Here is a 26,083-nt window from a genome sequence, read left to right as displayed (position 1 = left end):
ACACAGACAGCTTACCTGTGGCTTATTTATAGTGCTTACGCTGATTGCAAAGTGAACTAATTCTCTAAAATTATTTTCACATGTGAAAGTGTGCCAGACAGTTGGCAAAATAGTGTAAATAATAGCCATACATGTGTATGATTTTGCTAGGAGTGTTTTGGAAATTTGGCAATTGAGTGTAAGCAGTGAATTGTGCCTACAGTTTTGAAAAGTGTGTGTTACAAAATTACAAACTGAGTGCAAAGCAGTATTTGTGCTTTTAGTTTGGCTAACTCAGTGAGTGGTTTTGCTATGTGTGTTAATAGTTTTAGAAATTGTGCTACAAGAACATAATTAGCGCCTAAGCTTTCAGAAAAAACTGTAAGATCTAAACTACTACCAGAGTCCTTACAAACACCAGTAAACTGGACCACATTACACCGGTCATGAAATCACTACCCTGGCTTCCAGTGAGTCAAAGGATAGAGTTTAAAATCTTACTGCTGGTCTACAAAGACCTGAATGGTCTTGGACCAAAATACATGCTTGATCTGTTAGTTCCTATGAAGCTCCCAGACCCCTGAGCTTCATCTGGATCTGGTTTGTTGTGGTTCCCAAGAACCAGAACCAAGCAAGGTGAGGCAGCGTTCAGTTATTCTGCTCCTCACCGGTGGAACAAACTTCCTGTAGACCTGAGGTCTGCTCCAACTGTAGGCTCCTTTAAATCAGGCCTAAAAACATTACTGTTTACTGAAGCGTACTCTTAAATTAAATACTGTACTCTGTACTCTACTGCCCTTACTTTTTAACAACTTTTTGCTTTTTATTATTTTACCTCTTTTCTTATCATTTTATTTGTTATTTACTGTTTAATTGTGTCTTGCCTCTTTTAATGTTGATGTAAAGCACTTTGAATTACCTTGGGTTGAATTGTGCTATACAAATAAACTTGCCTTGCCTTGCCTTGCCTTACTACAATTACTCCTGTCATTTCATAAATCTGTCATAAATCTGTGGTTAGTTCTGTGAATAATCACACTAAATACTTACATTTGCTTCTAGAGTAATTTTGGTCTGGACATCGTGTACTTTTATACTATGTTTATATGGGAACATTCAAAAGGTTGTAAAACACAGTGCAGGGAAAGCTGATTAAGACTACCTGCCGCATTTATAATTGATAAAGAGATTGTTGGACAAATGTATTTATTATAATTTTTCTATAAAATATAGCCTGCCATATACGTTTTTGTGTGTGTACATTTTGTTCAATCTCACGACTGATAGCAGGTAAAAGTCCGTGAACATCTGCGTCTCATGTGAAACACGGGGGGGCGTGGCCACACCTGTTGCTATGCCAATTATAGTCCTTGCTGATCGTTGATTGGACCAAAATGATCATTGCCATCCTCTTAGCCAATCACAGTTGAGTTCGTCACCACGTTGCACCCAAGGGGGGTCACAGATTTTTTTATCTCTTTGTTAAAAGTAATATTTACATACATTAAATTAAAACAAATTGTGGACTTCCAAAGGGACAGATTTCATCGGGTAGGTTTCCCCGGTTTTCGACGGTTAATGCCACTCAGATACGTTATAATAATGTAAGCTCCATGTAAATATCAGATTAAAAAGGTTATTCGTATTTAATTATTCATTTATTTGAGAAAGTCAGCGAACGCAACACCAGCTATAACGGCTAAAGTTAGCTAATAGATCTGTTTTTTAGTCAAAGTGATATTGTTACACTGTTACAAGCATTAACCGACTCCTATATATATGTTGAAATGAAATCAGTGGCAGAAAGGTTGTAATAACGTTAAGAATGGGTTGTTTTTCTGCGTTTTGGACCAGACATGGAACTCTAACAGTCCCACGGGGTTCACAATGGACGGACACCAGCGCACATTCACGTTCGCAAATCCACCCTTTCACACCTACCAGCGACAAGTAAGTTATACTTTTGGGTATGATATTTAATATAACTTTTTAAATTTAAAGGAAATTGGTGTTAAAAGTGTGTAAAAGTTTCGAGTTTTTAATGAAAACACCGAATCTTTCATGATGATCTATGATCAGATTTTTTTTTCAACTGCAGAAATATTAATGGATTTTGTATGGAAGCCCATTTCCGCCAGTAAAAGAAAGAAATAAGATGAAATCTTAACCTTAAAAATAAAGATATATCCACGGTAATTCATAATTATCACATCGAAATTATGAGATGGAAAGTCGAAAATATTAGATAAAAAGTCATAATTATGAGAGAAAAGTCGAAATTATGAGATATAAAGTCGAAATTATGAGATAAAAAGTCATAATTATGAGAGAAAAGTCGAAATTATGAGATAGAAAGTCATAATTATGAGATAGAAAATCGAAATTAGGAGATATAAAGTCGAAAATATTAGATAAAAATTCATAATTATGAGAGAAAAGTCGAAATTATGAGATAGAAAGTCGAAATTAGGAGATAAAAAGTCATAATTATGAGACAAAAGTCGAAATTATGAGCTAGAAAGTCATAATTATGAGATAGAAAGTCGAAATTATGAGATAAAAAGTCATAATTATGAGATAGAAAGTCGAAATTATGAGATAAAAAGTCATAATTATGAGATAAAAAGTCATAAAAAGTCATAATTATGACTTTCTATCTCATAATTTCGACTTTTTATCTCATAATTATGAGTTATCGTGGGAATATTTGTGTTGATTAGTTTTTTATTTGCAATTTACAGCAAATCAAAAAGGACATTCTTACAGGCAAGACAACAGAGCAAACTTTTTCTCCTTATTCTCCCTCCCTTCCCCTCGCTAAATAAGTAAAACATTAAAACTAAAAAAGATAAGATGAAAATAAAGCAAAAAGAAAACAAAATAACAAAAAAATTAAATAAATAAATACATTAATTACATAAATAAGAGTAGACATATATTGCTAACAGTTATATGAAGAGTTTCAAGGGCGTTTCTCAGTTATTTACATTATATCATATCAAATTTTCAAAAATGCTTTTAATGACGATTGGGTTTTTTTTGTGTGTGTTTTTAAAGGTACAAACCAAAATTATAGTGTTTCTTGGCTATTTTTTTGTTTAGGTAATTGGCATCTGATTTCACTATTTTGTCCCAGTAAGGGTGTAAATTATGAGTTCCTTCACCATAAGATATTTCTTTGATTAACTACATGGCATTCAATGTTTGCCAGTATCCCAAAATTCAATTTGCTTGAGGAGCTAAAGATCAATATGAGATGATCACTCCTGTTTTGTATTTTCTGTTTGCACTTTAAAGAGACTTGAAAGTAAATATGGATATATGGATGTAAAACTTTGATAAAACAAGATAACCTCATGTGTATCGGATTTGAGTACAGTATTATACATTCAACATTTTATTGTTTTGCTTGACCACCAAAGAAAATATATTGCCTGTGAAAATAAAGCAGTCAAAATTAAATTCTCTTCTGTCATTCTCTTCTGACTGAGTATTCACAGATATGTTATATACCAATTGAGGAATCAGTCAAACATGCAACTAATTATGCTACTAAATAGGAAAGTGTTTCCAAACTTTTGATATTTGATAAAAACGATTTTTACATCTGACATTACCTTGTATCTTAGCTGTATTAGTTTAATTTCAACCTTAAAACTGTGGGAGTGACCACACCTGATGAGATATCACTTTCATGTTGTTAATAGTATTAAACAAGCAGTTCTAATCTGTTGAATGTTACAGGTGGGCCAAAAATAGTAAAGCAGTACTGCCTTTGGTGAATTTTAAATTTAATAAGTAATTTGCATTGCTGTACTTTTTGTGTTGTGTTCCAATGAGGTCCACATTTATTGATTTTTACCTCTCTTTCTCTTTTAGACAGATAGTGTAAATGGTGTACCATTCCCCTCCACTTCTACTCCAGCTCCCTCCCATCAAGAACATGAAAACAGATTAAGTTTGCCCTGGTCTCACAATACACAGGATGATCCTTTTGCACTGATTAGTTGTGCCCAGACCGCCATTAAAAGCAGGTATTCTCATTAATTAGGCTCCAATGTGTTCACATTAAATATGTTTTTAATCTGTAAATGCCTGTGATCACATGACACTACTGTCTACTCCAATAAAGCTTAAAGGCTAATTCTGTTATTCAGAGGTGGTGACAAGTACTGAGTAACAAAAAGAACCGGCTGATTGTTTGTCCAAGTCATGTTGAATGAATGTTTTCAACATTCAAACACTGCAGTTTTCAGGACATGTTTACCTTTCATTCTAGGAAACCAACTGACGGTGCTGACTCTAATAGTGACGCAGATCTGCAGGATCTCGTTACAAATATTTTGGACGAAGGACAGTCAAGGGATAGCAGCTACAGTGAGAGGTACGCCACATTCTGGGTTATCTTTTTACACTGTTCAAACAATATAGGCAAGGCAAGGCGAGTTTATTTCTATAGCACAATTGAACAACATTACAGAAAGTAGGTGTGACCCTGACGACCTGAGGGTTCTGGTGGGTTCATATTGGACTGGGAGATCAGACACGTATTTTGGCCGGAGAACATTCAGAAAGTTAAAATCTCTTCTGTGATGACAGTAAGCCAATGTAAAGATCTAAGAACTGGAGTTATATGGTCCACTCTGGTGGTCTTAGTGAGGACTCGGGCGGCAGCGTTCTGAACTAACTGCAGCTGTTCGATGGATTTTCTTGGGAGACCCGTGAGAACAGCGTTACATTCGTCCAGTCTACATAAGATAAAAGCATGGACAAGTTTTTCTAAGTCCTGCTGAGATATCAGTCCTTCAGTCAATCTACACACATATAAAAGAGCTGTGTGATATGGAAAAAAATTTAATTTCCCTTGGCTTAATACAGACACACAATATACATTTATATTTTCTATAAATTAAGTTCAATGGTCAATTTGAACTTAACATATGGTTTAACAAATATTGCCCATTATTTATTAAAAGGCACCTGAAAAGCTAATCATAAAAAAATGGAAAATAATTAAGTTAAATTAAAAATTAGATATATCTCTGCTCCAACCAAATTGTGCATTCGTACGCTATGATTCTGAAACTAGAAACTCAGAAATTGTGACTACATCAAGTCAGAATTTGTCAGAATAGTTTAATCTTTTCAAGTGACGCCAGCATGTTTGACAATGTAGATTTATAGATGTAGAGAAGGGATGAGATTAAGTAGACGGTATGAGCAGAGGTCGGTCAGTTGCAGTCTGAGGGAAAAGGAGAGCAAACGGCTTAAATAAAAAAATAAAATAAAAAACTCCCAGCACTAGCTTGGATTGTCTGTAACGGCCGCATAGTTTTTCAGTTAAACACATGCAAAAGTTATATGAACTGTGAAATTAACTTTAATTCCAACTTCTCTTTTAAAAGTCTACAGAAATGCAAACCTATCTGGTCTTCCATGACACCGAGAGAAGAACTTCTACAGTATTTGCAGACAGAGGCTAAAAGGCTTCATAGCCCTTCCTTTCCTTCATACCATCTGTCCCATGAGAATTCTAGCAAAACGCACGAACCACCAGTGGACAGAGGGATTGATGAGATGAATCAAGAGTCCATTCGCCAAGCGGCCAATCAACAATGGCTTTTTAATTTGCCCAATGGAGACAACCATTCCTTCCATCCTCAGAGACTGCCACCAGGTCTACCAATACCCAACGCAGTGAACACTGACCCATCACAGATGCAGCTCAATAAATACCCCAGTATCCCAGTTTATAATGACGGAGGGAATGATCAGCGTATGAATAATAATGACATCTTCAGACCAAAAAATAAAACTAACAGCTCCCGTTTTGATGCTTTCTCTGAAGACCAGTACATCCAACGTAGTGTAAAACCTGTCCGTGGAGAGGAGCGTGTGCAAGAAGACATGAACCAACTTGTCAACAGTTTTCAGTCAGTTATGGGTGATAGCATTTGCCTTGGAGAGTTTCCAAACATGCACAAGCAGACAGTGGGCATGCACGAGGAAGATGGCATAGCTGAACAATATAAAATCAACAGTCCTGTAATGTCAATGCCGAGTACTCCTACTATGGGAAGACAAGAAGGAGGGAAGAAACAAACATTTAAACTTGAGACTTTTCAAGATCTGTCTGATTTCCGCTCTCACCACATAGAGTACTTTCAGCCAACAAAGGAATTCTCCACACCTTTAAAAAATGCAAACCAACATCCAAACAAGATGACAATGAACAGAGAGAACGTCAGTCTAAGCAAGAACCAGCATTCAAAGCGTCGCCTCCAACAAAGCCAGGTACAGAAAAGTATCAAACCACAGATGCAAAAAGAAAAGAAGAGGATGCCCATGCCCGGATTTCTTGAAGATGGCTTTCCAAGGAAGCAACAGAACAACTCTCACATGTCAGAGGGAGATAAGCAGTCACAAAATCCATACTTTGATTTCTGGAGGACCATGCAGTCTCAGAGACTTGATGGACAAAATTACATGTTGGGTGCAGGGAACATGCAGCAGTTCACGTCTTTGATGTACCCAGTAAATGACCTGAGGAGAAACTCCAGCATCCCCGTGGCTTTGAACTTCAGCCCCAACAGCCCTCTGTCTCATGGAAATGGGGTTCCTGGGATACATATGGGAGGTATGATGTCCGTGAACGAGGCTGCAGCTTCAAACTACTGCGTTGGTGACAGGAGAAGCCCCAGAGGAGACAACACTTTTCATGGAACAACTTCAGCTCTGACTTCTTCACTCATGATGAATCAAGGAAGACCTATGATGCAGCTTTACTTCTACCTGGACGAGTGTCACAAACAGTGGAAGTGTTTGGAGATGGAGAGACAAAAGGTATTCTTTGATTTTCTCTCTACTAAGTTTGTCTGTTGGTGACTAAAGTAATCCTTTCAATAGATTCCCAATGAGAGTATACAGTTGTCTTTATTCCCAAACAAATGCTCCTAGCTGCCTACAATATTTCCTTAACATGGAAATAGAAAGTAAGCTCTGGGTATGTGTGCTCTGAACAGTCTCATTACTAAGGGAGGAAAATAAATAACTCTGTTTGGGTCGAGGTAAAACATCTGAAACACATGAAATTGGCTGGATATAAGGATAAATGTATTGATTACAGACATTTCTGATGTCTTAAAGCAGGACTAAGGAACTTTCACAATTTTTAACTCGGAGGCCCCCATTGTAATGTGGAAGTTAAGTGACTTTTATGAAATAGTCTGGGATTTACTCTTGTTGAGCATCTTGTTCGATTACACTTTTCTTGGATCCCTTAGTTGCCTCTGTGATGATGTGACTGTGGCTCTGTGAGCTACTTCCATCAATGTTGATGTTTGATGTAGTTCTGTGAAGCAATATGTAGCTGTTTCACAGAACTTTGCCAATCGCAGGCAAAGGACACTGTGAGAGTTAGATGGGACTATTTAAAAGTAATCAAATATTCTCCAGCCATCCATTTTCTATACCTGTTAAATCCTTGTACAGGGTGACAGGGGTCTGCTGGAGCCCATCCCAGCTCATTACAGGGAAAAGCCAAGGCTACAGTGTGGACAGGTTGCCGGTCCATCACAGGGCCACATATAGACGAACAGCCATACTTATTAATACAGCCTATTTCCTTTTTGGTTGCCATGGGGTTGGTTATTAGTGTGAACATAAACAAAAGCAGTAAATAAAAATGTCATCTTTATTATTCTCTGCATATTCTCATGTGTTTTCAACCGCAGACAGAGATGATCCTCAGAAAAACATTTCCTGGAAAAAAGATCACAGACGAGACCAAAACTAACCTTCAGAGCACGTCATCAAATCCTACGAGAGTTGACCACCTCACCATCAACCTGATGAAGGAACAAGTAAAGGTGAAACTCCTGACTCCTATACTGCCACCTCCTGGTAAAGTTTGTCACAGCTGCATTCTAGTGTGGTAAAGGTAATGTTTGCACTTTCATGTAGCAAACACAAGAGTTTTGTTAAGGAAACTACTATCTGCTACAGCCACTATAGGGAAAACTGTATCATAGCTGCTTCAAAAAAGAGGAAGAAAGAAAGGGCCAGAACTCAAATGTGATCTTTTTTACTCACCAAAAACACTTAACTGAAATTCAAATTAACTTGACCAAATACTTTTTTGTTTTAGAATGAAAATTGAAACACGATTTCTGTGTTTCTTTTAATACATTACCCTCTTTAGGAAGTGGACGTTATCCTGTTTAGACTTTTTTAGAGTTTTTGCTTGCATTGAGCAGGACAGCAACGCATCACAAAGCAATGCAGATAAAGAACCATGCACACTCGCGCTTGTGCCTGTGGTCACTTTAGTTCAATTATCACCCCAGAACATGCGAACCACACACACACAAAGGCATCAGTAGATATTTGACGTGGGAAACTTCTTCAGTGCTAACCATAAACACCACTGTGTTGTCTTGCAGGCACATCAATAGACTTAATGAGGGTAGCTTTAAAAAAAAAAAAACGTTCTGATGTCTTCTTGTGCAGATAGTATCTTTGAAAAAGGCTTTTCTAAAGACAGTTGTAAGAATGTAAAGTTTAACTCTGTGTGCTGCAGGTGGCAGATCTTCAGGATTTAATGGAGCATCTGTGTGGCGTTCCCTTACACATCCAAATCCACACAGCGCTGAGGAGGCATCATGCGGCTGTTTGCATTATGCAGGAAAGATGCACGGAATACATGACCAAACACCAGCAGCAGGGAATGATCTTCACAGAGGACACAGGTAATGCATAATGTATTCTTAGACCGGGGAACAGCAGCCAGATGTGGTCATTGTGGTCATTCTAGTTGATGAGTGATCCCAGCAGAACACTGCGGTGCAGGTTAGACGTCAGAGGTTTAGCAGCCACTCTGCTCCCCTAAAGAATCAAGTCTCAGTCCATTCTTCAACATTGCACTCACATGTGGAGGCCATGGTTTAACAATTTAGAGCATCTCAACAGGACAGGTTCATTTTAGATGTCAAACAAGCACATTTTATTTGACACAGCTCATCAAGAGCAGACTACCACGTGACTCATATAATGTTGAAACCGTCAGTTCAACTCATAATTTCGCTGGTTTAGCCGAGCAGGAAGCACGCAGATCTGCTCTGCTTCTGAAACGCTCCTGGGGGGACTGTATGAAAAGCCACTGCAAAGCCAGACCGCAGCACATCTGCACCCAGTGGGGCCCATGGGGGTGAGATATATTGTAATTCTCTGTGAGATGCTCCTGGGCCTAACTTGCTTTCTGTTCCACAGATATCTTGTTGATGGTCATGGCACTGGGCGACCTCACTGCGACTACCAGGAGGCTCCGCACAGCCTTGTGGTGCGCCCTGCCGGGCCTGCTGCCAAAACCTGTCAAGACGCACCATCATGTTTACAAGGAAGCGTCACACACACAGAGGTGCTCTTCTCCATTTCAGTGTTACTCTTTTCACTTATGAATTAGCTGGCTAAAAGTATGAGTTCAAGATATTAGGTGATAGAAATAAATGTTCTTACAGTAATTATTTCCTTAAAGAGAATGTTTTATCCGAAACACCACCACTGCAAAAAAATAAAATAAGCAATTTGAACTTGATTATTGAATTTTTTTTGACACCAAAGAACTTCCTTTTTGGTGCAAGAATTGAATGAAATGTAAATAAATCTGCTGCATCCTAACTTAATTTCATTTAATTAGTGTCACCTCTAAGTCAAATCAAACCTGTACCACCACTTTTCTATTTAAAGACACTATTTATGTGGAAGATTCCTTTGAAATCTTCATTTTACTTATTTATTGGAATATAATCAAACCGTAGTTCTGAAAATTCCCAAGCATTGATTGAATCATAAGTGCAGTAGTTTAAAGTTAAAATGCTAAATGTTCAAATGTTTTCCAGCATTAATTAATCACTTTGTGCTTGTTTGGGTTTGGATTTTTGAACATTGGCGTTCTGTGATCAAATGTTTTAATCTGTGATTTGATTTGAAAAGTATCAACGATACTAAAAGGTTCAGTGTGCTTAAATGTTTTAATCACATTTCCCATTAGAATGTAGCGTTATTATACTTTATTCATGAATAACATAGCAACGTTAAAATCGTTCCCTCTTTGCATGTAGGCTTTTTAATTCTTGCTTTATCTTAGTAGTTTGCAAATGAAATGCTTTTGAAACTAAATATTTACTGTTAATTCTGTAATCATATACGTGTTTAACTCTTCTGAAATTTGGTCAGAACCTTTATTATAAAATGTTGACATCTCAGCACCTAAAAGTAGATTGTGATGGTTTGTAACAGATCCCAACATGCATCCTGTCCAGAGCAGATTTCTCTCTGGAAGCATTTTTGTCAGGATTTACTTTACATCGGTGCAATGTTGCACCATGATAGCTTGTGTGGATAAATGGAGCTGTTCATTGTTATTTCAATGTTCCTGTTTTTCTTGCTAACTGTTCTGTGAGCTTGAGATTAAAAATACACAAACAAATTGTTGAAAATGTTTATTATTTTTAAAAAGATGGAAACAGACATTTCAATGTAGGTTTGTGGTATATGTCAGGTATTATTCAACATTCTCGATTTTTAGGTTTTAAATCATCTGAAAATCAAACGAAAACCTAACCCCTTTCTGTTGTTTTTCTCACCAGCAACATTTGCAGAAATATAAGGCATATTCTTGAAGTAGTTACAAATATCGGCAAAAAAAACTGAACTTTGTAGCCTTACAAGCGTTGCGCCATTTCACTGCCATCTTTGTTTTCTAGTTGCAGATTTTTATCTTTTTAAAAAGGTCAAATGTGAACGCCTAACCAAAGAATTTGTAGCACAATCTGAAGAAATTTCCATAACTTCTAATGTCATCCCAGCTGTCATCATGTACAATGCGTTGCCTTTTTATTTTTTGGGAAGAAATTTTTTTGTTACATCAATATTGAAAGAAAAACAATGCATATCTAGATTTCAGTTTGCACAACGTTCAGCGATTTGTCTTTCATGAATTTCAGGAGGTAAAGACGAGCATGCCGTTGCCTTAATGAGCGAGGTTTCACGGGGCTAATTGAATATAGTCTTTGATCTTCCTTTTATTTTCCACGTAACAAAAGTTCTTCACGAAAAGTGTCCATTCTTTTTATTTTATCTTTTGCGTTCACCTTTCTGTGTGCGCTTCTTCTCCTTGTCTTTCCTCTCTTGTTTAGCTAGTTTGTCCTTTTCCCGCTGCATCTTGTCCATCTCTTTCTTCTTATGAGAATCTTCACGAGCCTGTTCCCGCTTTTGCTTCTGGCGGTTAAACACCTCCTCCAGGTTGGTGTTCTTGAATAGAGCTGGCCCTCTGAGTGAAGGACAACTCGTTGAAAACCTCAGCACTCGGATCATTTATCATTAACAGATGTTACAGTATTAGTTTTTTTATTAGTTAGTGATTGGAACGCTACACAAGCAATTTTAATGTTAGAATTAAGTAGTAACATTGCAAATACGTTAAAACAAAGCTGTGATGACCATTTCCAGAAAGGATACATTTATCACTTGGAGTAAAGTCATTTCCAGTTGCAGGCTCCTCTTCTTCAGCTCCAGTACTTTTGTCAAGGAAAGAGCTCAACGTGTGTTTAACTTGAGTATCTCTTCCCATGAAATTGCTGGACTGTGTCCGCATGGCACTGTTGATAAAAGTGGAGAATATTGAACATTTCAAATGCAATTGCAGCCGTGCCGTCAGCTACTGAGTAAAGGATATTCCTCCTCGTCCGTGATGTTGGCGTACTGGGCCAGTAAGGCCTCTTTCCTTTTCTTTGAGTCCACAGACATCTCCTTCTGTTTCACCACAATCTGAGCCTGTTTTTCTATCATGCTGGCAATGGCCTGGACTTCAGCTGCAGAGAGGGGGAAAAAGAAGAAGTAAATGAATCTGAATAACATTTTGTGGCTGTGATACATCCTGTTACAAATGTAGAGTTAATATTATTCAAAATATAATACTGAAAAAAGAAGTCTGGTTGGACTTGTTTTTTTTTTTTAAACCACCAGTTTAAAACAAAAGTAACCAGAGTATTTTAAAGTCAAATTTAGTACAGTATAGTTCAATTGATTTAAAATTCAAATCAATTAAGTAATTAAAAAAATGTCTAGTTAAAGTCAATATAGTCAAATTCAGTATTTAAACAGTGTTAAAGTGCAGAATTTATACAAAATTGTCTATTTGAGGAATCTTGTTGATTGCACTGAATTTTAAGTTAAATTATCATTTGCTGTGAGCATGCGTGCAGTGAGTAAGGAGAGGAAGACCTGACCAGACTCAGAAGCCAACTCAGGGTCAAACAACCCCATAACTATACATTTGAGAAAGTTAAAAACCCAATCTCAAATGTGGAGCATGTTCCTGATCCCTAAACTCAAACTAGGGGCCAGTTCTTCAAACAGAAACCTGATAGCTGAAGGTTCTGCTTCCTGTTCTATATTTGGAAACTAAATGAACCATAAGGAATTTGAAGTGTGCTCTTGGGAAAACCTGGAATTAAAAGACCTTTAGTCCATGGAGGTGGTTGGTCAAGAGGATTTTTTATTGATATCACTATTATCCAATAGTGACAGACTAAAATTAATGAAATTCTTATTAACAGAACTCTCACTACAGCGTAATTGATCATCTCTTAAGATTATAAATAAAAAATATGGACTACTTTTGCTGTTTCACTCTGATACAATTTGGCTTTATTACATAAATGAAAGAAAGCCATCCAAGAGATTTGTTTTATGTGCGAGTTAAAAAAAAATATCGGTATATACGGTAGATATGGTATTTCTGAAGCGTACAGGTCCAAAAACAAAAACCTTAGTTGTACTGGAATTTAGAAACCCCAAAATATGTGACGTTCTTATCTCTTAAAGTTGTGCTTGTAGTCCTGGTAACTCATTTCCTCAATCAAGTTTTAGATGATTGCCACCTGGATAGGATTTAAAACGTCACATGCATGTTCTTATGATATGACCTTATATTAGGATATATAGTTTAGTTTATGAACAAGTTACAATGCATTGGATAAATGTCTTAACCAAACAAAATGTAGAAAAAATAAATAAATGAGAGGAGTATACAGATACCGTCGTCAGCTCTTGCTGCAGAGCGGCTGGAAAACTCTGCCCACTGCTTGATGATCTGTTTGCAGACATTTTCCACGGTGTCTTCATCCTGCACAAATAAATTTAAGTCAGAAGCAAATTAGTCATTCATATAGGGAATGATACATGACCTGGTACTCCGATCCAGAGGTGTCAAGTTACGAAGTACAAATACTTTGTTACCTTACTTAAGTAGAAATTTTGGTTATCTATACTTCACTGGAGTAATTATTTTTCAGACAACTTTTTACTTTTACTCCTTACATTTTCACGCAATTATCTGTACTTTTTACTCCTTACACTTTAAAAACAGCCTCGTTACTCTATTTCATTTCGGCCTTAAAAAAAACAAACAATCCAGTTAAATTGCTCCATCCGGATAGAGTGAATTTGGTTGTGGTTGTTTCAGATGTTCTTGTCCAGTTTTGTTCTTACATCCGTTGCCCTCAGATTCCTGCAACTAAACTTGGATGTACATTCCAATAAAGGTTAGGATAAATGATAACATGCCTCTGAAGTTTGACTTTTTGCACCATTACAATACTTATAGTCAATATATTTGCAATATACTAAGATACATTCATTTTCAATGGCTTTTGTCCTTAATGGCTTTTTCCCCCCTTACATTACTTTTACTTTTATACTTTAAGTAGTTTTGCAACCAGTACTTTTATACTTTTACTTGAGTAAAACACTTGAGTTGATACTTCAACTTCTACAGGAGTATTTTTAAACTCTAGTATCTATACTTCTACCTGAGTAATGAATGTGAATACTTTTGACACCTCTGCTCCGATCTCATAACTGATGGGTGTAAATTAGGGCGATGACATAATGCAGGCAGCACACGGATGGTCACATAGTTAAGTTGCAACTATTTAAATTCATGTATTTTACAGAACTAATTGGACTATTGATTATACTGATCGCACTTGGATCTCTGATCAATAATACTGCTGATTTTACATCAGTCAAGAAACCCAGAAACCCAGAAACCGACCGCGTCCTCGTAAGCGTGTTGGGGAAAGCCGCTGATTGAAGGCTGATTTATGGTTTCGCGTTACACCAACGCAGAGCCTACGGCGTAAGGTACGCCGTAGGCTACGTCGATTTAACGCAGAACCATAATTCAGGCTTAAAGCGATGAGCTAAAATTAGATGTGTGGCACCAGGAAAGCTCTCATAGTTGAGTGACGTGGAGCTCAGTTTAATAGCCAGACCTGCAGACCCCCAGACCTGCAGACTGACAGCAACAAACGAGAGCCGCTGAGCGTCAACGCGCCGCTTCTGATACTCACCAGAAATGCGGATAAAATTCCTTGAAGCGCATCTTCTTTCTCCTCGTCGCTCTCCTCCTCTTGCAGGATTCCTAAGATGTAGGCGCTGTACACCTCTCGGTCTACTTCCAGCTCGTCCAGTCGGTCATTTAACCAGCCTTCAAACTCCCCGGCGTCTCTTACGGGCGCCGCCATCTTGGCGCTTTGGGGTCTTTCGTTTTCCGCGTGGCTGCCCTTCGTTAGTGCCTGTGTCAAAAACCGTCAACAAATAAAAAAAATAAATAAAAAAATAAAGAATTAACAAATAACAACCAAGAATATTATCAAAAAGGGTAGAAACATGTCATGTTTTATGTCTGTGGATTGGCCTACCTCAAGACCAAAGAGCAGCAGTGGACTCTTAAAAGTAAAGCTATTAGTCTTATGGTTGGATTTTCGCTTTTAAAATAATTTTCAGTTCATAATTGAACTTTCGAGTATTTACAGGTATTTTAAAACTTAACAAAAACTACAAGCCCTTACCTGCTGTGTGTGTGTGTGTGCGTGTGTGTGTGTGCGTGTGCGTGTGCGTGTGTGTGTGTATGTATCTGTGTATCTATCTGTGTGTGTATGTATGCATGTATCCATGTAGCCTAAACATGTGTGTGTATGTACGTAAAGAATCGTTGTCTCTTTATAGAAGTTTTAAATTCTATTCTATTTGTCTCATCACCTTTTTAGTCTCTCTCGGTGCAAAATAACAGTAATTCCCCCCTTTTCCTTTTTTTACAATCTTCCCTACAAAGTACTGCTTCTTACCTGTATGTCATTCAATGTTATATGAGTTTAAAAAAAAGGTCTCCAATGTAAACAAGTGTAATGCTTTCTTGGAATAATGCCTTTTAGTTGACTTTGTATCAGCGAATCTGTACTGTCATGAAACTGTACCTGATCCTATGCAATTCTTCTAATACATTCTTCAATCAATCAATCAATCAAATGTCATATCTTTGCGCAGTTCAATCCTATATAGTCATGGGGATCTACCAGAGTCTATTTCAGCTGTCGCAAGACAATGGTCAGGGTACAATCTGGTCAGGTTGCCAGTCCTGTCAACTGTTTATCTAAGTGGGAATGGCTTTAACAACTCCTTTCTGCTGCTAATCTGGCTCATTATATCAGTTTTAGCAGTCAGAATTTCTGGCAGAGCAGCATGCCCAGCATTGGCAGTCACATAAGTTCCCAGGGATACTGCCACAAATACGAATGTTGCTGATTAGAAATCATTGTTGGAACATCCCACAGTTTACAGAAGTATTATGAACTCACTCCAAAGCTTTAGGCATTAGGTGTGCCAGTCCTACTCTAATGGAAAAACTGGTCTCAAAATAATGAGCTATTCTTTGAATCTTACAGGAAGTTACACAACCATGATTTCAACATGACAAAAACACAGCAACTGTTCAATGTTCGTTTGTCTGATGAGACAATGTTTTCTTATATTGTTTATTTGTGTGATTGCAAATGCTTGTTGCTCGGAGATGAAAAATATAGTTTTCATTGTTATCATACCCTTTTTTACGATCTCTTACCCAAAGTACTTCTTTCTTTTCTTTTCTTTTCTTTTCTTTTCTTCTTTTTCTTTCTTATTTTTGAATTACAGCACTCATTGTGCAGAATGCACTAAATTCAGTAGTAGTACTTTAAAAAAGGGTGACTTTCTTTATTTGGCCACTGGGTGGAACCAGAAGACAGAGTTGTTTATTTCTTTCTTATGGAGATGTGTTACCTTTGATGCGTGACAGTAGTTTGGACCTTATTTCGTACGTTATTCATTTCTGTTGCTCTATGCATATTACAGCCACTTTGTTAAAAGTATAATTGTAAGCAGAGCTGTTGGAGCAAGAAAATGCCCTGCCAGATGTTTGTTCGTTCTCTTTCATTTGACACTGAGGCAACAGATAACACCTCCCAGCTGTTTGAATATATTAAATGGTGTTTCCATGTGAATGGTTTGATTTTGCTTTTAGCTGGCAGTTTGTGCAAGGGTGCTTATTAGTTCCCCTACATCCTCTAGTTATAGCATTAACACACAGTCGCAGCTTCACATACGCATGAACACAGACACGCTGCCTTTCCCTTGCGCCAACATAAAAGCTTCACACGTTTCTGGCCTTACAGTAATGAAGTGTGAAGCTTCTGTGACGCCACAGGGAGGTTACCATGTGGAACTGTAACCTCTTTGTACAAAAACTTGTAGCCCAGATACACGGGCTCCAACATTTGGTCTGCTTTACTTCTTTTTTTTAAGGCAAAGTCATCAAATGTTCATCAAACACCCTTTAGCAATGCTAAAAAAAGAAGAAAAAAGTACTGTTTCTTTTTAAAATCCATTTGCATCACTTACTGTTTCATAATCGTGCTTATTGATGATAATTGCCTATATTTGTTAAAGATTTAGTATTAAAGCTTTAGAACCTTTAAGCTTTAGAAAAATACGTTTTTAAATACTATTTTTCAAATTAAAATTTGAAAATGAGCTTCTCCAAAGTTTAGTTTCAATGATATTTTTTGGCTGTCGGGTTTTTTTAAATACTGCAGCCAGTATTAAAATGGTGAAGTACATCCATTTCATGTAACTTACTGCCAAAATAGCTCCCTGTTCCCACAGAGTGGTGCACTAGTGAGAGGGAAACTTCCATTACAACGGGGCAGTGTAGTCATATTTCAAGCCAAGGGGTCCTGGGGTCGATGCATAATGCCATTGCCGCTCATAGTAGTGCGTAGCTTCAGGACGCCTGTCCTATTTATATTGAGGGGCTGTGGATTGATGCGAAATGACGAGAGCCGCGAGGCTGCTGAGTGGGTGGGCATCCACATGCTCTGCTCCACAGGCAACCCTCTACTTCTGTAGACGCATACACACACACACAGATGCACACTTGTCTTCATGTCCCAGTGCCACCAGCTCTGGAAGAGCCCTACAGTCTCAATGTGCAGTGTCCTCTCTCTGTCAACATATCGTATATCCCAGCCCTAATGTGACAGAATATAACCAGAGCCCTAACAACCAGGCAGTGCAGAAAAATGAAAAAAAAGAAGAAAAAAAAGTGTACCAGGCATGTTTGCGCATCTTCTCGAGGATTCAAATTTTTTGATCACATGTAGTAATATAAAACATTTAATATACTTGTAAAGCTGTTAAATGGCTGCTGATTTCCCCCCCCATTTCCTTTTCCTGTTTCACATTTCATTTAACACCATAATCAACTGTAATTAAGGACTTACTAGCAATGTTGCGACAATGTAAAACTGCTTGATACAAGTTATTGTACTGTTAACATTCTTGATACATTTTTCACCAATTAAGAGTGTCATTTTTGAAAGGAAACATATTTTTTCTTTGGCGTCTTGTTGTAAGAAGAGACAGAAGAACTTGGGGAGGTGGTTTTACAGTACAGTCATGAGTTGTGATGTCATTGTGATGTCAGTGGTGTCGTCATGTGATTTTTACACGTCGTTACGGTTTTCACTTGTTACTCCTCTGAACTACAGATGCAGTGTTTACTTTGAGAATGCTGATGGAGTGGTACAGGGAAGATTCAGGTGGAGTTTCACTTTGTTCTTGTAGAATTAGAGAAAGATTATGACAGAGAAGTGAAAAATTGTGGTTTTGAATGGGAAAGTCCGTAGTGGCAGAAAAGGAGTAGGGACAACAGATGGGTTTCAGGTGGAAGTGGGACTGCATCAAGGGTCAGCTCTGAGCCCCTTCGTGTTCGTCATGGTGATAAATAGGTTGACAGATGAGGTCAGACAGGTGTCTACTTGGACTTTAATGTTTCCAAGTGACACCGTGATCTGTCATGAGGGTAGGGAGCTGATAAAAGAAAAACTGGAGAGGTGGAGATCTGGACCAGAGAAAAGAGGAATGAAGGTCAGTCGCAGCAAGGTGTGTAAATGAAAGGGCAGCAGCAGGACACTGAGGATGTAGAGGTGAAGAAGGGATATGAGTTTGAGTGATAGCTCAGTAGCCATGAAAGTAAAGGGAAAGGTTTACAAGGATAGTGAGTCCAAGAGTTCTTTATGCTCAGAGACGATGGCACTGACAAAGAAAAATATTAAGATTTTCTTTCAGAGTGACGAGAATGAATAGGGTTAAAAACAACCACATCAATCATCATATATCTACCTCATTCTGCTGCACCTTTCACTTTTGTAATTGTATATATGTTAATAAGTGCCACATTTGTTTATTTACTGCTTGGTACTTTTTAAATATGGGTACAGTGAGCGAAATAACCAGAGTCAAATTCCTTGTCGGGCATGTTCAAACTTGGCCAATAAAGCTGATTCTGATTCTGATTCTGATCAAAGAAACTGTCAGGGTCAAACACCTTGGAGACAAAGGAAGAGAAGCCAGACTGAGACGGTGTGGACATGTAAAGAAGAGGGATAGTGAATGTATTGGCAGAAGGATGCAGGAGATGGAGATGCCAGGCAGGATGAAAAAGGGGAGAGGAGTGGAGTGAATACTTGTATATGTTGCGAAAGAGGATATGTTGTTAGTTTGTGCGACAGAGAAAGATGTAGAAGACACAGCAAGATGGAAACAAGTGATCTCCTGTGATGAACTCTAAAGGGAAAAGCTGAAAGAAGAAGACGACAGTTGCCACTCATCTGACTCTGCTGCACTGCCTGCCTTCAGGTGGGAAGTACACAATAACAAGACAAAAAGCCACCCCTGTTTGGACAATATGAAAGAACTATATAAACTGTATTCCCCCTGCTAAATGACTGTTTTGTACTTTAGATGTGCCTCTATATTAGATAAAACTACATATTCACCTGTTCAATATGCATATATCGTCGAATATGGAGATGGTTTCTGCCTTTGTTTCCACTGCTCCTTCTGCTGGAGCTCCGTATGTGACTTTTCTTAAACACTGTTGACATTTCAGCTTCACTGCATTAGCAAACCGGTAATGTGTATGCTAATGTTAAATAGCCACACAGTATAAACCTTGTTCTCAGTTCTCAGCCCAGGCTTAGCCTCTGGGTTTAGAGATGAGTTTCTTAGGTTTATTACATAATAATAATGATAATAATAATAATAAATCTCAATCGGAATCTTGGTTTTTCAATCTTTCTTTACTGGCAAGGTGAGGAGGCAAGGAGACAAGGCTTTCATATTGTGTAAAAATAACACAATATGGACATGTTAACAAGGTTAGACCAGGACAGACAGCGTGGTCCGTCTAGAAGAGAAGGCTGTAGCACATTGCTCAGTGTCTTTATTAAATGTTGCTGATGACTTATTGATTTTGCCACTCAACATGCGGATTATCAAATCCTGGTTGCCAAAAATGCCTCTCCCCATTTACTGTGCGAAGAGCTCGCTGATGTCATGTTAAAAAAGTCGCGTCTCAGCTTGAAGGTCTTTCTTGAAGTGTCACAACCGAGCCCCTAGAGCTTAAAGCAATATTTTGACATTTTTGTACACATCCTGTTGTGGAAATTAAATCACACTATCAGCGGAGATGAATAAAGGGAGAGCAGAATATCCAACATTTGTGTCTCGATTCAGGCCCAGACTTTATAAGGGGGTGATCCAACACCAGCAAGGTTTTAAAGTGAAGAAAAGCTATAATTTTAAATAAATAAATAAAATACAGTTATTTATGTTGCCTGAACATAGCTACGGCTTTTGGCGTGCTTCCCGTGGTTTCAGACGGCGCAGAAACCAATGCATGATATCAAATGGTGCCAATATAAGAAACAGAGAACACTCTGAAGAGAAACGATCTCAGTGAACTTTCATTTCTTCGCTACTTCACAGAATATAAGACATTTAAGGATTAAAGGCATGAGCTGCCACTAAGTGTTTGTTTTCCACCATGTACCCTAACTTACTTTTTGGCAGATCAAACAAGATCAATACTTTTCTCGTGCTTGTACAGCGTGAGGCTGTTAACTACCAGCTGGTTAACATAATGTAGCAACAGCAAAGAGGGAACTGCCTAACTGTGTCCTCTCTTTCTCTGGTGTAAAGCACTAATTGCACCAATTTGTTTATATCTAATAATATATTAAATATTTAAAGCCCAATATGTGACCCTCCTTTGAATATTAGTCATGAAGCTTCCATCAATGAGTTTGTTCTGATACACACATTCAGATATTTTCAGAGAGGTAAATTGAAATGTCCAATTATGAAATTCACATATAAAAAAGTGGCTCATTAAGATGCTTTCTTAAAAAATATTTTTGAAGTGTATAGGATGAGATGATCTTATTAAATATTGTGACTTTTTTTCTGAACTCATTTATGAACAAGATTTCTTTCAGAAAGTGGCAGCTGATTCTTAGACCCGTTTCAGACCTGGTATTATTTTTATGAATACACTCTGATCTCAACTGAATGAAGTTTAGAAAAAAACTGGGGGTTTTTTTGCATACTTTGGCACACTTTTTTCCAGCTGTTGGCTTTGGCAATGAAGAATAAAAATGTGTTTGGTGTTTTTGGTACACTTGGAACAAAACATTACATTTCTAGTATTTGCACCTGAGTTTAGCTTTTTCAACGCTGTTGCAAGCAGCTGACATGTATTCTTGGAATTTAGTTGAGTCTCCTTTTCTAGCCCAGTTTGATGCAATGAAGTTGCCTGTTAATTATTGAAGTTAACTTACTATATACAACATTTTAAACCTTATTATTACAACACATACACAACTGGTTCATGGGTTTCTGATCTTTGCATTTCCATGCTTCATCTTTTAAAGCTGTATTTCCTGTTTTATTTTGAAACATCATATGCTTTTGAGTTTTTTTTCCTGCCCCTGCTTCACACGGTTTCAGTTACTGATTTCTGCACCTGTATCATATTAGGCATCACTTCTCTGGGGAATACCAGGTTTTATTTGCTTGCGATCTGCCAGATCTTTGTTGTTGTTCTTCATGTGTGTTTGCAGGCCAAGTTGCCTTGTTCTGCTTCATGTTGAAGCCTTTTCTTTTCTGGGCTCCCTGCCACCTCAGCACCTTAAGTTTTGTTTAAAATTTCTCTCTTTCTTTTCTTCCTCCACCTGTGTGTTCCTACCAGACAGCGAAGCCTACCTCTCCTTGTCTGCCTCTTACTTTTTGCTTTGCTTTCCGATGAGGGATGGCCACAAATGTGCTTGTGTTTGAAAATCTCTACCCAGAAATTCAGACTGGTTTTAGTGTCCCAAATTACTTTTAATTTTTGCTTGGTTTGCTTTGCAGTTAAAATTATGTTGATTGCAGAAAGGCTTCACCTGAGTATCATTAAATCCGATAATCATTCATGTTTACTTGTTTGGAAAATCTGCGCGCTTCATTCACTTTTTATTCAACTGCTAACCAAATTTGAATCTTTGCTCATATCTTTGCATAAATTGAACAGATGTGAGACATCATATTGATCAGCTTTTTAGAGGACTCGGGTATTTTCTGAGAAGATTGACTCCACACACACACACATTACAATTATAATCACAAGCTACTAAATTTACACTTCCTCCATATGCTCCTGTCTGTTGTCCATCCACACGTGTCTTACATTTAATCAACAAGATATATAGTGTTGAAACACATCTTTTCTTCTTGAAATAAATGTTTATAGAAGTTAAATGTTTCACCTCCCACACTCCAATATAAGTATAAATACTGTTAAGTAATAACTTTTTGATTTTCTCCCTCACTAATTGCTTTCAAAAAGAGAAACAGAGCAGAGAGTAGACATTTTTTTAGCAGCTAAGTGTACATTTGAGCATATTTGGCTTTGGTATTAAACTTTTTAAAAATTATCAGTAAATTATCAGTAAATCTTTTATCTTATTACATTTGTCGTAGTTCGAGGTTGGGAATACACTAACAAACAGACACAACCCCTGACGAATCATATAGCATCAGCAGTCTTGAGAGACGTTCTAGCCACTAATAAATGACAAAAAACCAAACCAAAGATCACAGGTACGACAAAACTGTCTTACTTAATAACTGAACATTCTGGCTCTTTTATTTATTCACTTTATTTTGAGAAAAACGAATATAATTGTTGGAGATCTTTTGGACAAAATCTAATAACGGAAAAGGAGAATCAAAAAAATATGGAATAACTTAATTACGAGGAAGAAATATGGATCGGTGCAGTTGAAATGAGACAAACAAACCATTTCAATTAACACTTTGTCGGAAAAACAAAAATTCTAATATTTGTTGTCAATACAAATTGTCAGTGACCTCAATATTAAATGCCAAGTTCTGATTGATGGAAAAAGAAAACTGTGTAATTGAGCTGATTTTCTTTTCTTCATGTGGTCGTTTTTATCTGCTTTCAATGTGCATCATCTGTATGCCCCGTGCAGCGTCATCATTCATCACTGAATACCACTTTTATCCATCACCCACAGCCCCTTACTGCTCCTCTTCAGCCCGTACTTATTATCTTTCTCTTTAGGTGTAAATTATGGTTTATGCGAAGCTTTTCCGTAACTCCTGTTACCTCCAGATGATTTTGATCCCAGACAATACAATGCAATATTTTTTTCATATCCTTTGATGTGCATTTTATACTTTCAAGGCCGATCGCTCCGACTTCTACCCTTCCTGGGTCTAACTGTGTGTTTCCTGTATCTTTTTATAAGCTTTCCAATGTTTTGTAGGCGCTTCAGATTTTAGGTTGTTTCAGATTAGAATCTGAACTGCCGACATGGTCTGCCAGACTGGTTGTTGAATTGCTGTGCTGAATGACTTTAATGATCCTTTGCACTGTTTCACCTAACGGCTGCCATGTTGGGTTCATGGTTCCTGCCAATCAGCTGGTGAAGCGGCTTGTTAAAGTCTGCAAACTCGCTCTTGTACTTGCACCACTATTTGCACATTTGGACTTGTTTAAAAAAGAGTTTGCTTTAGAAGTAAAAATGACGATAATGTGGTCCTAATGATTATTTCAATATATTTCTCCTCTACTTAACCTCCACCACCAGCAATTTTATTGTTATCAAACATTCCAAATATATTCTTAATTCTTTTAGTAAGTTTCTCAAAACCAGACTGTCTAGCTGTTAAATAAAAAGGTTATCTGTCGTATCTGAATTCTTCTGAATTTTATTTAGTTTGTATTATCATTTTTCGCTCCTAAGCTCTTAATCTTTGTCATGAATCCGATTTGTGTGTAAAAAAAGAGAAAAAAAAATCACATTAGTAGTAAATATATTTATTTATTTATTTATTCTACCATTTCAGCTCATATTTTTAATCATAATAGCGCCACAGCCATGAATAAGTACTATTTTACTGTTGGCTGGTTAAATGCAGCGACATCCAGCCAGCCAACCGACTCAGTCTGAGGTTATTAATGCAGGAAGAATAAAAGACAAAGTCCAATCACACACTCACACGAAAGAAACAAACAACAATTTTGCTTTCTCTAATCTTTGTGCATTGGGTAGTTCAATTGTAGCTGTTTAGACTGTGAAACAATGTGGAAATTTGAGAGCAGTCATTTCTCATCATCGAGGAAATCTAAAGAGTTGATAGTTTTGGTAAGAGTTGTGATGACCTGCGGGTAGTGACCGAAAGAACAAGATCATGGGTACAAGTAGCTAAAACAGGGTGGACTCTGGCGTAGTGATGGGATGAGAAGTTCATTATGGGAGTAACTAAAGAGTAGAGTCGCTGCTCCTCAACGAGAGGAGCCAGTGGAGGCGTTTAGGGTATATTAGGTGGTCTTCCTGTAGCAAAGTGTTTCATACTTGTATAACAGAAAGGAGACCCTGGGATAAACTCCTACTCACAGGAATATTCAGGCCTAATTTAAGGATGTATGTATTTCAGTTACATACATTTCTATTGATTTTACATAGATTTATCATAAAAAGGCTAATAAAGTCAATGTGTTGCATATTTGTCATCCCTCCATCCATCCATTTCCTTCCGCTCATCTGTTACTGGGTCGCCGGGCAGCAGTCTCAGCTTGGTATATTTGTCAGTCAAATATAAATGAAACAATTAAGAATGAGATTTATGTATTTTAAATACGTAATGATGCATTTATGTATTTATTTTTAATAAAGCTAGTTTGTTTCAGAACCAGTGTACGATTGAATACATTCACTGGCTAAGAAGTAGCTAATGGATGGATAGCTTATATTTCAATAGACATTTATAACTTAAAAGTTATTAGTTTGATGGTGGGAGTCAGATAAATACTTGTAAGTACTTGGACAAGTGGAACACGTCCTTGGCCGCTCTTCCTGCGTCTGGTTCTGCCGGAGTGTTTTCCTGTCCACAGTCGCCTGGTGCTTGCTCAGGACGGGGGATTGTATCAAAGCAAAGTTTTGTTGTAATCTGCTGCTTTCCTTAGCGAGGCAGTTAATATCATTGTAATTTTAACTGTATTATTTGGACTAATTTGAGTTGAACTCTACTATCCGAGTTCCTCGAGATGACATTTATCGTGATTTGGCGCTTGTATAAACACAGCTGAATTAAACTGTCCTTTCACTAGAATGAATAAACCCTCCAGTGCTCTTGATGATAAAAACCTAGGTAAAATTTCAGCAGAGTTGCATAGTTTGAACAGGCAAAGTTCAAGGAGTCTGTGCTCTCACCTTCGGTTGAAGGAGACGAGCCCAGTCATTAAGTGGAGGAGGCTTTGTTTGACTTCATAATTTTCTTCATAATTTTGTCGGAGCCCATTGACTTCGAGTGTCTCGAGAGGAAAAAAATTAACTCAGCACTGATAGCGGAGGGAATAATCTGGTAATGTGTAATGAGGGTTCTTATTAGTAGTTATGCGTCTGTCGGGTTGAGTGTGCTGGTGGTGGACTTCCCATATCTCCCTCTCAGGAGGCCTGGCGCTTTCACTCCACTCATCTAGCTTTTTAGTCTGAATTGGAAGCAATTAAAACTTTACTATGTAAGTGGGGAGGAAAGGTAATGAATATGGAACACTAACTCAGAGAAGTCCAGGGAGACTGCTCGTTGAGTTCTGAGGGTTCCTTTCTCCAAATCGTCAGGAAGCACAAAGAACGTTTCAGAGTGCTTTTTTTCCCCTCCTTTCCGTTGCTTGGTGTGCACGTGACTTCACAAATGATGGCCCAGAGGTTTTAAAAATGCAAAGCCCATCCTTTCCAGGTTTCTGAACTTGCGCGACCTCTGGTAGTGAGGGGGAAAGTTTTTGGCAGCTTGCCCGGGTAACCATGCCAGATCTTGCCACTTCGAAGAAAAAACGGGGAAATGCCGGGAAGGCGAGTTTAGACGGTGCATCTAGACGGCCAAGTGGAGGAGGTCAAATATTTAGCCATGCCACTTGACGAGGAAATCCAGGACTTCTCCCCACTCCGAGCCATGCCACTTAGCTGCAGAATCAGGCCATGTCTCTACCCCTCCCGTGCTGCTTCCTACTCTGTATTCAGGGTCACGGATCTCATTTCTTGGATAGTATTTCAAGCTGGCAACAGATGGGGAATTAAATTGAAGACCTGGCTTGGTATGGACTATAAAAGATAGATTTTGGTGATTTTTGCAGAGACGATATGAAAAGGAAATGGATACAGTAGATTTACTTGTACAGAAGTCAACCATCAAGGGTCTCTCTGTGAATAAATGCAGGAAATGTTGACTTACTGTAGCTGTGAGCATTTGAGAGCAGAGCAACCCCCACAGTTATCCCCTGTTATCCCCCGGGACACATGTGTCACCTCATTTTAAA

General features: G+C 37.9%; 1 protein-coding gene across 1 annotated transcript; it reads right to left on the bottom strand.

Moving 5' to 3' along the window:
* Positions 1 to 10,575: 10,575 nt before the first annotated feature.
* On the bottom strand, positions 10,576 to 14,579 carry ccdc43 (coiled-coil domain containing 43). The gene is made up of 5 exons (XM_061711424.1): positions 14,394 to 14,579; positions 13,078 to 13,165; positions 11,714 to 11,849; positions 11,497 to 11,552; positions 10,576 to 11,300 (listed from the first exon to the last, which is right to left on the bottom strand). The coding sequence occupies exons 1-5, from the start codon at positions 14,565 to 14,567 to the stop codon at positions 11,113 to 11,115; spliced, it is 642 nt and encodes a 213-aa protein (XP_061567408.1). The 5' UTR covers positions 14,568 to 14,579; the 3' UTR covers positions 10,576 to 11,112.
* Between the last annotated feature and the right edge of the window lie 11,504 nt (positions 14,580 to 26,083).

This window comes from Cololabis saira, chromosome 21 (genome assembly GCF_033807715.1).
Source record: "Cololabis saira isolate AMF1-May2022 chromosome 21, fColSai1.1, whole genome shotgun sequence".
NCBI lineage: Eukaryota > Metazoa > Chordata > Actinopteri > Beloniformes > Belonidae > Cololabis > Cololabis saira.
The sequence above is the reverse complement of the archived record's forward strand: the minus strand, read 5'-3'. Positions and strand labels throughout refer to the sequence as shown.